The sequence below is a fragment of the Oncorhynchus keta genome, chromosome 30 (genome assembly GCF_023373465.1).
Source record: "Oncorhynchus keta strain PuntledgeMale-10-30-2019 chromosome 30, Oket_V2, whole genome shotgun sequence".
In the NCBI taxonomy this organism is placed as follows: Eukaryota; Metazoa; Chordata; class Actinopteri; order Salmoniformes; family Salmonidae; genus Oncorhynchus; species Oncorhynchus keta.
In genome coordinates this window covers 1,126,810-1,138,560 of record NC_068450.1, presented here as the reverse complement: position 1 = coordinate 1,138,560, position 11,751 = coordinate 1,126,810, and the positions used below count along the sequence as shown (strand labels likewise).

At 50.2% G+C, this 11,751-nt stretch overlaps 1 protein-coding gene across 29 annotated transcripts in view; it reads left to right on the top strand.

The window, feature by feature from the left end:
* The first annotated feature begins 500 nt into the window (after positions 1–500).
* fgf16 (fibroblast growth factor 16) overlaps positions 501–11,751 on the top strand; it is a 32,396-nt gene continuing 21,145 nt past the window's right edge. For all 29 annotated transcript variants that reach the window (XM_052487120.1, XM_052487119.1, XM_052487115.1 and 26 more), the window contains exon 1: positions 501–1,492. In XM_052487120.1, the coding sequence (XP_052343080.1) occupies positions 1,219–1,492 (274 nt within the window). In that variant the 5' untranslated portion in view covers positions 501–1,218. The remainder of the gene's footprint in view (positions 1,493–11,751) is intronic.

Sequence of the window (11,751 nt, the reverse complement as noted above, 5' to 3'; positions counted from 1 at the left end):
AGAGAGAGAGAGAGAGAGAGAGAGGGGGCAGGTTAGAGAGAGAGAGAGAGAGAGAGAGGCAGGTTAGAGAGAGAGAGAGAGGCAGGTTAGAGAGAGAGAGAGAGAGGCACGTTAGAGAGAGAGAGGGAGGTTAGAGAGAGAGAGAGAGAGAGAGAGAGGGAGGCAGGTTAGAGAGAGAGAGAGAGAGAGAGAGAGAGAGAGAGAGAGAGAGAGGGGAGGCAGGTTAGAGAGAGGGAGGCAGGTTAGAGAGAGAGAGAGGGGGCAGGTTAGAGAGAGAGAGAGAGAGAGAGAGAGAGAGAGAGAGAGAGAGAGAGAGAGAGAGAGAGAGAGAGGGAGGGAGAGGCAGGTTAGAGAGAGGGAGGCAGGTTAGAGAGAGAGAGAGAGAGGCAGGTTAGAGAGAGAGAGAGAGAGAGAGAGAGAGAGAGAGAGAGAGAGAGAGAGGGAGAGAGAGAGAGCAGAGAAAGAGAGCAGAGAGAGGGAGAGAGAAAGAGAGTAGAGAGAGAGAGAGAGAGGAGGTGGATATAAACGCTTTCATCCAAACTTCCAATTCTAAATTCCAGCCTCTCGAATATCCGAACAGAAGACAGAGTTAATGACTGACTGGCTGCACCGTTATTAAATGGGACCGAGTTGAACGGAGATTTTCTGTTTGAAATCCGTAAAAGACATTAGGACGGGGCTTCTTGACTTTCTTAGAGTGAAAATAATAGAGACACCCCCCTGCGGTCCAAACGGTGAAGAGTTATTTAAAGAGTTATTCTATATGGATGGATTATGAACGGACTCATTGGTAGCCTGATGCAGTGAAACAATGTAGTTTATCAACTCTGTGGCAACTTCCATCGGTGTTTTAATGATGATTGCGGCTTTCATTCCGGAATCTGTTCGTTATTTCAATGCACCACAAACTCTCACCAGAGTTTCCTGCTCTTGGTTCCGTGGTGGTTTTATCAGCAGAAAGCCACAGAGAGCCGAGCAGGGAGGTTGTCCTGCTACAGCCTGCCGGAGTGAAGAGTAGCTGTCTGGGATTGTTTGTTCAGAAGACTAGTGATCCTACAGCGGCATCAGGACGAGACGGTGGCAGCGCGACACAAAACAAAGGCTGGATGACGCATTACATCGGGTAGCATACCTGCGCATGGGATTTGACTTTGTGTTTTGCTTCCTTGATTCAACTGATATTTTAATTGCATTATCAGATCCCGTCAGTTGTGCGCCATGGCGGAGGTTGGGGGCTTTCTAGGTACACTCGACTTGGATTTACAGAGTTTCCCCGCACTAGGAAGTATGCCCTTGGCAGAGGCGCCAGCGGGGTTACTGGATGAGAGGCTGGGACAGATCGAGGGGAGGTTACAGCGAGGCTCGCTGACAGATTTCGAGCACCTTAAAGGGATTCTGCGGCGGAGGCAGCTGTATTGTCGAACCGGATTCCAGCTGGAGATATTCCCCAACGGGACCGTGTACGGGACAAGACAGGACCACAGCAGATTCGGTGAGCGTCCAACAATTGCATGTGAACTTGGTGCGGTTTTGTTTGCACGGGCCAAGAGCAACATCTTTTGCAACAACTTTTACATTTGAAACCTGGTTATTTATTTGACAGTTTTCCTTTCGCAAAGCGTTGGGTGCGATGATTGAGCTGCATTTTTTTTCTGTCGTTCCCAGTAATATAGATGTGTCATGTTTAACCGGTAACAGGACATGTCATATTTAACCGGTAACAGAAGGATTTTAATGCAGGCCATTCGACACCTATTATGTCTGCCTTCTCAGAATATGATTAGTCATTTTGCTGAAGGGTTTCAGGTGTGTGTGTGTGTGTGTGTCATCCAGTCAGCAGGACAGCCACATGCCTTCCTTCTCCAGGCCACCATGCCTCTAAGGAGCGGCAGGCAGGTGGCTCCCGAGAGAGAGAGGGGAGAAGGAGAGAGAGAAGGGGGAGAGAGAGAGAGAGAGAGAGAGACAGAGAGATGGGGAGAGAGAGAGAGAGAGAGGGAGAAGGAGAGAGAGAGAGAGAGAGACAGAGAGAGAGCTGGACAGGCAGTGGTCCGTGTCTGGTTCTCTGTTTAACTGGTTCAAAGGGACCATACCGGCTCTCTCTCTCCTAATTCTACTATTAATACGAATCATTGGAGGTGTGGTTCCAATCACTATCACAGACACATGAGGTCACAGAGAAAACATGCACATTCTCTGCACCTCATGTCCATGCAGTCATTCTGCAGGTGCAGCACTCTGTTAGGCTCACTGCCTGAGAGAGAGAGAGAGAGAGAGAGAGAGAGAGAGAGAGAGAGAGAGAGAGAGAGAGAGAGAGAGAGAGAGAGAGAGAGAGAGAGAGAGAGAGAGAGAGAGAGAGAGAGAGAGAGAGAGAGAGAGAGAGAGAGACAGGGAGGGAGAGAGATGGTGAGTGGGAGAGGGACAGAGAGAGAGAGAGAGAGGGGAGAGAGGGGGGTGCATTAACATCTGCTAACCATGTGTATGTGACAAATACATTTGATTTGATTTGAGAAAGAGAGAGAATAGCTGTAAATTGAACCATGACCAGGGAGAATCTAGAGATGGTTTAAAGCTGGCGGTCGGCAGTCAAGACAAGCCGATGGTGTACATGTCTGAACAGGGCTGGAGAGGACTGGGGAGGGCTGGAGAGGACTGAGGAGGGCTGAACAGGGCTGGAGAGGACTGAGGAGGGCTGAACAGGGCAGGAGAGGACTGGGGAGGGCTGAACAGGGCAGGAGAGGACTGGGGAGGGCTGAACAGGGCTGGAGAGGACTGAGGAGGGCTGAACAGGGCTGGAGAGGACTGAGGAGGGCTGGAGAGGACTGAGGAGGGCTGAACAGGGCTGGAGAGGACTGAGGAGGGCTGAACAGGGCTGGAGAGGACTGAGGAGGGCTGAACAGGGCTGGAGAGGACTGAGGAGGGCTGAACAGGGCTGGAGAGGACTGAGGAGGGCTGAACAGGGCAGGAGAGGACTGAGGAGGGCTGAACAGGGCAGGAGAGGACTGGGGAGGGCTGAACAGGGCAGGAGAGGACTGGGGAGGGCTGAACAGGGCTGGAGAGGACTGAGGAGGGCTGAACAGGGCTGGAGAGGACTGAGGACGGCTGAACAGGGCAGGAGAGGACTGGGGAGGGCTGCAGAGTACTGAGGAGGTTTGAACAAGGCTGAGGAGGGCTGAACACATTTGAACAGGACTGAGGAGTGATGAACAGGGTTGAGGAGGCTGAAACAGGCCTGGAGAGGGTTGGGTAGTGTTTGTTTCTGGCTTCACTTTGGGTTAGAATGCAGAGCAGGTGTCAGTGCTGGGAGGAGATGGGTTTGATTAAAAGGTCGCCAGGATCAGAGAGAGCTGGTGTTTCATTCCCTGACAGCATTATCGTAGAGAATCAGAGAGAGCTCGTGTTTCATTCCCTGACAGCATTATCATAGAGGATCAGAGAGAGCTGGTGTTTCCTTCCCTGGCAGAATTATCATAGAGGATCAGAGAGAGCTGGTGTTTCATTCCCTGACAGCATTATCGTAGAGAATCAGAGAGAGCTGGTGTTTCATTCCCTGACAGCATTATCGTAGAGAATCAGAGAGAGCTCGTGTTTCATTCCCTGACAGCATTATCATAGAGGATCAGAGAGAGCTGGTGTTTCCTTCCCTGGCAGCATTATCATAGAGGATCAGAGAGAGCTGGTGTTTCCTTCCCTGGCAGCATTATCATAGAGGATCAGAGAGAGCTGGTGTTTCATTCCCTGACAGCATTATCGGAGAGCAGGTATTCCCAATGCCGTTGGCGGTACGCCAAATAATAATGTGATACACTTTTTTCCCCATTTATATTTTCCAACGGGGCTATACATTTGGGTGAGTTTTTTTCTCTCGCCTCAGTAGCCTCGTTTCTCTGCCAAAAATAATATTCAACCATCGAGTGTTCAGCGAAATAACAACACAATGTCAAATACAGGAAGCCTTGTCAGATAACGAACATCCAATCACATTAACCGTTACTCATCCAATCACATTAACCGTTACTCTCTCATGGAAATTCCACTAACTATTCCACTATGTAGCCAAACGTAGCTGCTGCTCATGTTGGTATCTGTACTGACGGCACCAAAGCCATAACAGGGAGACATAGTGGAGTGGTAACACGCCTGCAACAGTTGCTCCCGACGCCACTTGGGTACACTACAGCATCAACCGAGAGGCTCTTGGGTAGACTGTAGCATCAACCTAGAGGCTCTTGGGTACACTGCAGCATCAACCGAGAGGCTCTTGGGTAGACTGTAGCATCAACCTAGAGGCTCTTGGGTACACTACAGCATCAACCGAGAGGCTCTTGGGTAGACTGTAGCATCCACCTAGAGGCTCTTGGGTACACTGTAGCATCCACCGAGAGGCTCTTGGGTACACTGTAGCATCCACCGAGAGGCTCTTGGGTACACTGCAGCATCCACCTAGAGGCTCTTGGGTACACTGCAGCATCCACCTAGAGGCTCTTGGGTACACTGCAGCATCCACCGAGAGGCTCTTGGGTACACTGTAGCATCCACCTAGAGGCTCTTGGGTAGACTGTAGCATCAACCTAGAGGCTCTTGGGTACACTACAGCATCAATCCACGAGAGGCTCTTGGGTAGACTGTAGCATCCACCTAGAGGCTCTTGGGTACACTGTAGCATCCACCGAGAGGCTCTTGGGTACACTGTAGCATCAACCTAGAGGCTCTTGGGTAGACTGTAGCATCCACCTAGAGGCTCTTGGGTACACTGCAGCATCAACCTAGAGGCTCTTGGGTAGACTGCAGCATCCACCTAGAGGCTCTTGGGTACACTGTAGCATCCACCGAGAGGCTCTTGGGTACACTGTAGCATCCACCTAGAGGCTCTTGGGTACACTGTAGCATCAACCCAGAGGCTCTTGGGTACCCTACAGCATCCACCTAGAGGCTCTTGGGTACCCTACAGCATCCACCTAGAGGCTCTTGGGTACCCTACAGTATCCACCTAGAGGCTCTTGGGTACCCTACAGCATCCACCTAGATGCTCTTGGGTACCCTACAGCATCCACCGAGAGGCTCTTGGGTACACTGTAGCATCCACCTAGAGGCTCTTGGGTACACTGTAGCTTCCACCTAGAGGCTCTTGGGTACACTGCAGCATCAACCGAGAGGCTCTTGGGTACACTGCAGCATCCACCTAGAGGCTATTGGGTACACTGCAGCATCCACCGAGAGGCTCTTGGGTACACTGTAGCATCCACCTAGAGGCTCTTGGGTACACTGCAGCATCCACCGAGAGGCTCTTGGGTACACTGTAGCATCCACCGAGAGGCTCTTGGGTACACTGCAGCATCCACCTAGAGGCTCTTGGGTACCCTACAGCATCCACCTAGAGGCTCTTGGGTACCCTACAGCATCCACCGAGAGGCTCTTGGGTACCCTACAGCATCCACCTAGAGGCTCTTGGGTACCCTACAGCATCCACCTAGAGGCTCTTGGGTACCCTACAGCATCCACCGAGAGGCTCTTGGGTACCCTACAGCATCCACCGAGAGGCTCTTGGGTACCCTACAGCATCCACCTAGAGGCTCTTGGGTACCCTACAGCATCCACCTAGAGGCTCTTGGGTACCCTACAGCATCCACCTAGAGGCTCTTGGGTACCCTACAGCATCCACCTAGATGCTCTTGGGTACCCTACAGCATCCACCGAGAGGCTCTTGGGTACACTGTAGCATCCACCTAGAGGCTCTTGGGTACACTGTAGCTTCCACCTAGAGGCTCTTGGGTACACTGTAGCTTCCACCTAGAGGCTCTTGGGTACACTGCAGCATCCACCTAGAGGCTCTTGGGTACACTGTAGCATCCACCTAGAGGCTCTTGGGTACACTGTAGCATCCACCTAGAGGCTCTTGGGTACACTGCAGCATCCACCTAGAGGCTCTTGGGTACACTGCAGCATCCACCTAGAGGCTCTTGGGTACACTGCAGCATCAACCGAGAGGCTCTTGGGTACACTGCAGCATCCACCGAGAGGCTCTTGGGTACACTGCAGCATCCACCGAGAGGCTCTTGGGTACACTGTAGCATCCACCTAGAGGCTCTTGGGTACACTGCAGCATCCACCTAGAGGCTCTTGGGTACACTGCAGCATCCACCGAGAGGCTCTTGGGTACACTGCAGCATCCACCGAGAGGCTCTTGGGTACACTGCAGCATCCACCTAGAGGCTCTTGGGTACACTGCAGCATCCACCGAGAGGCTCTTGGGTACACTGCAGCATCCACCGAGAGGCTCTTGGGTACACTGTAGCATCCACCTAGAGGCTCTTGGGTACCCTACAGCATCCACCTAGAGGCTCTTGGGTACCCTACAGCATCCACCTAGAGGCTCTTGGGTACCCTACAGCATCCACCGAGAGGCTCTTGGGTACCCTACAGCATCCACCTAGAGGCTCTTGGGTACCCTACAGCATCCACCTAGAGGCTCTTGGGTACACTGCAGCATCCACCGAGAGGCTCTTGGGTACCCTACAGCATCCACCTAGAGGCTCTTGGGTACCCTACAGCATCCACCTAGAGGCTCTTGGGTACCCTACAGCATCCACCGAGAGGCTCTTGGGTACCCTACAGCATCCACCTAGAGGCTCTTGGGTACCCTACAGCATCCACCTAGAGGCTCTTGGGTACCCTACAGCATCCACCTAGAGGCTCTTGGTACACTTTTTTAATTTATTTTACCTTTATTTTACTAGGCAAGTCAGTTAAGAACAAATTCTTATTTACAGCATCTACCGAGAGGCTCTTGGGTACACTACAGCATCCACCTAGAGGCTCTTTGGTAGACTGTAGCATCCACCTAGAGGCTCTTGGGTAGACTGTAGCATCCACCTAGAGGCTCTTGGGTAGACTGCAGCATCAACCCAGAGGCTCTTGGGTACACTGCAGCATCCACCTAGAGGCTCTTGGGTACACTGCAGCATCCACCTAGAGGCTCTTGGGTACACTGTAGCATCCACCTAGAGGCTCTTAGGTACACTGTAGCATCCACCTAGAGGCTCTTGGGTACACTGCAGCATCCACCTAGAGGCTCTTGGGTACACTGCAGCATCCACCTAGAGGCTCTTGGGTACACTGTAGCATCCACCGAGAGGCTCTTGGGTACACTGCAGCATCAACCTAGAGGCTCTTGGGTACCCTACATCATCCACCGAGAGGCTCTTGGGTACCCTACAGCATCCACCTAGAGGCTCTTGGGTACCCTACAGCATCCACCTAGAGGCTCTTGGGTACCCTACAGCATCCACCTAGAGGCTCTTGGTACACTTTTTAAATTTATTTTACCTTTATTTTACTAGGCAAGTCAGTTAAGAACAAATTCTTATTTACAGCATCTACCGAGAGGCTCTTGGGTACACTGCAGCATCAACCCAGAGGCTCTTGGGTACACTGCAGCATCCACCTAGAGGCTCTTGGGTACACTGCAGCATCAACCGAGAGGCTCTTGGGTAGACTGCAGCATCCACCGAGAAGCTCTTGGGTAGACTGCAGCATCAACCCAGAGGCTCTTGGGTAGACTGCAGCATCCACCTAGAGGCTCTTGGGTACACTGCAGCAACCGAGAGGCTCTTGGGTACACTGCAGCATCCACCGAGAGGCTCTTGGGTACACTGCAGCATCCACCGAGAAGCTCTTGGGTAGACTGCAGCATCAACCCAGAGGCTCTTGGGTAGACTGCAGCATCCACCTAGAGGCTCTTGGGTACACTGCAGCATCCACCGAGAAGCTCTTGGGTACACTGCAGCATCCACCGAGAGGCTCTTGGGTAGACTGTAGCATCCACCTAGAGGCTCTTGCTGCCAAGGGAATGCCTGACAGCTTGAAAGACATTTTGGACACCACAGTGAAAATGGTTAACTTTGTTAAAGCAAGACCTCTGAACTCTCGTATTTTCTGCACTATGCACTGATATGGGGGCAGCGACCATGTAACGCTTTTACAACATACAGAAGTGCGCTGGTTATCAAGGGGCAAAGTATTGACACTTCTTTTGACGTGAGAGTGGATTCTCGGCCCTCACTAGCATGAAAACTACATACAGGCACAGACTGTGTGTGGGAAATGATTTAAGACTGAGACTCTCTCCAATACAACCCAACATTGCCGTTATGTGCATCCTTTCAAGCACACCCTTCTCATTAACCTGTGGTGAGTTATTCACCATTTTTGATGAACAAATAAGGTTTTACATGTAAGATTGTTAAATAAAGAGCAAAATTATTAATTATTATTATTATTTGTGGCCTGGTCCTATAAGAGCTCGTTGTCACTTCCCACGAGCCGGGTTGTGACAAACTCACACTCATTCTGATGTTTAATAAATGCATCGTATAGTGTGTGTGTGCCAAGGGAATGCCTGACAGGATGACAATGATGGCTGACCCTGGTGCTAGCACTGGGGGCAGCAGCTGACCCTGGTGCTGGTGCTGGGGGGCACAGACTGTGTGTGGGAAATGATTTAAGACAGACTGACCCTGGTGCATAGTGAAATGGGGGCAAGACCTGAATCACAGCTGAGGTGCTAGGGGGTACAGCTGACCCTGGTGCTAGAGGGGGATTGTTAAATAAAGAGCAAAATTATGCTGACCGTGGTGCTAGAGGGGGTACAGCTGTCCCTGGTGCTAGGGGGTTGTTATGCTGACCCTGGTGCTAGAGGGGGTACAGCTGACCCTGGTGCTGGGGGGGTACAGCTGACCCTGGTGCTAGGGGGGGTACAGCTGACCCTGGTGCTAGAGGGGGTGCTAGAGGGGAGGGGGTTAGGTGACCCTGGTGCTAGAGGGGTACAGCTGACCCTGGTGCTAGAGGGGGTTCAGCTGACCCTGGTGCTAGAGGGGGTACAGCTGACCCTGGTGCTAGACGGGGTACAGGTGACCCTGGAGCTAGACGGGGTACAGCTGACCCTGGTGCTAGAGGGGGTACGCAGCTGGAGGTTGAACATTTGAAGGGACTATAAAACGTTTGGGAACCACTGGCCTAGAGGATCAGAGACTAAGAGGCTGGCTGAGTCCCAAATGGCACCCTATGTGCCCTGGTCATTAATAGTGCACTACATTTGGAATACAGCCCAGTCGTGTCCTGGCCAGGGGCGGACCGGATGGTAAACACGAACTAAGCACTAATAGCATCTGTATTCTGCATCAGCTGTGCTGGTGTTTATCCACAGTTTCTATCCACTATTAGAAAACATCCCTGTTCAGGCTTCACCTCAGGTAGAGTCCAAATACTGTGGGAAAACATTCAATATGTTCTGTCTATGGGCTCTGGTCAAAAGTAGCACACTATAAAGGGAATTATAGGGTGCCATTTGGGATGCACTTCATGGAGAGAAACATCTAGAACGAGTAGGACACACCTCATGGAGAGAAACATTTAGAACGAGTGGGACGCACCTCATAGAGATGTCTCTGCTTCGCATAACAACTGGTCAGAGATCTGCTGTCCCCAACCCAGTCCCAATCATTGGCTCGTCCCCAATGGCACTGCAGAGTGAAGGAATAGTGCACTACTTTAGTGCACTACTTCTGACCAGGACCCATAGCGCTCTGGTATAAAGTGGTGCACTAAATCGGGAATAGGGTTCTATAGGGCTCTGGTAAAAAGTAGTGCACGAAATAGGTAATAGGGTGCCATTTGGAACACAAGCCTTCAGCCTTCAAAGTTCTCCTTTGAATATTTGCTTCTGGCCCCCCCCGAGTGGCGCAGTGCTTGAGGCGTCACTACAGCCCCGGGTTCGATCCCAGGCTGTGACCAGGAGACCCATGAGGAGGCGCACAATTGGCCCAGCGTCGTCCAGGTTTGAGGAGGGTTTGGCCAGCCGGGATTTCCTTGTCCCAGTAGTAAATGGGTAAAAGCACAAATATACAGTACCAGTCAATAGTATTAGAACACATACTCATTCAAGGGTTTTTCTTTATTTTTACTATTTTCTACATTGTAGAATAATAGTGAAGACATATATGGAATCATATCGTAACCCAAAAAGTGTTAAACAAATCAAAATATATTTTAGATTTTAGATTCTTCAAAGTAGCCACCCTTTGCCTTGATGACAGCTTTGCACACTCTTGGCATTCTCTCAACCAGCTTCACCTGGAATGCTTCTCCAACAGTCTTGAAGGAGTTCCCACATATGCTGAGCATTTGTTGGCTGCTTTTCCTTTGCGGTCCAACTCATCCCAAACCATCTCAACTGAGTTGAGGTCAGGTGATTGTGGAGGCCAGGTCATCTGATGCAGCACTCCATCACTCTCCTTCTTGGTCAAATAGCCCGTACACAACCTGGAGGTGTGTTGGGTCATTGTTCTGTTGAATAACAAATGATAGTCCCACTAAACCCAAACCAGATGGGATGGCGTATCACTGCAGAATGCTGTGGTAGCCATGCTGGTTAAGTGTGCCTTGACTTCTAAATAAATCACTGACAGTGTCACCAGCAAAGCACCTCCACTCCATGCTTCACCCACACACCATCACACCTCCTTCACGGTGGGAACCACACACCATCACACCACCTCCTCCATGCTTCACGGTCCTCCATGCTTCACGGTGGGAACCACACACCATCACACCTCCTCCTCCATGCTTCACGGTGGGAGCCACACATGCTTCACGGAACCACATGATCATCCGTTCACCATCTCTGCGTCTCACAAAGACACGGCGGCTGGAACCAAAAACCTCACATTTGGACTCATCAGACCGAAGGACAGATTACGACCGATCTAATGTCCATCGCTTGTGTTTCTTTGCCCAAGCAAGTCTCTTCTCCTTATTGGTGTCCTTTAGTAATGGTTTCTTTGCAGCAATTCGACCATGAAGGCCTGATTCACACAGTCTCCTCTGAACAGTTGATGTTGAGATGTCTGTTACTTGAACTCTGAAGATTGTATTTGGGCTGCAATTTGAGTCTGGTAACTCTAATGAACTTATCCTCTGCAGCAGAGGTAACTCTGGGTCTTCCTTTACTGTGGCCGTCCTCATGAGGAGCGGCAGGGTAGCCTAGTGGTTATAGCGTTGGACTAGTAACCGGAAGGTTGCAAGTTCAAACCCCCGAACTGACAAGGTACAAATCTGTTGTTCTGCCCCTGAACAGGCAGTTAACCCACTGTTCCCAGGCCGTCATTGAAAATAAGAATTTGTTCTTAACTGACTTGCCTAGTTAAATAAAGGTCAAATAAAAATAAATAAATAAAAATGAGAGCCCGTTTCATTTACATCATAGCGCTTGATGGTTTTTTTGCGACTGCACTTGAAGAAACTTTCAAAGTTCCGGATTGACTGACCTTTATGTCTTCAAGTAATGGTCTTGGTCTTTTACCAATTAGGGCTGTCTTCTGTATACCACCCCTACCTTGTCACAAATGCATTAAGAAGGAAAGAAATGTGTCAAATGAACTTTTAAGAAGACACACCTGTTAATTGAAATGCATTCCAGCCTCATGTAGCTGGTTGAGAGAACGCCAAGAGTGTGCAAAGCTGTCATCAAGGCAAAGGGTGGCTATTTGAAGAATCTCAAATATAAAAGATATATTTAGATTTGTTTAATACTTTTTTGGTTATTAAAAAAAACATGTTGATGCATAAAACAATGTAACCAAGAAGATCTTGACATCTAGCCACTTAGCTAGTTAGCAACACAATGCAGAGTCCCGTAGGTGTGTCAGTGTACTAATATAACCTATAGTTATATATATATATTATAGTTACAGTATA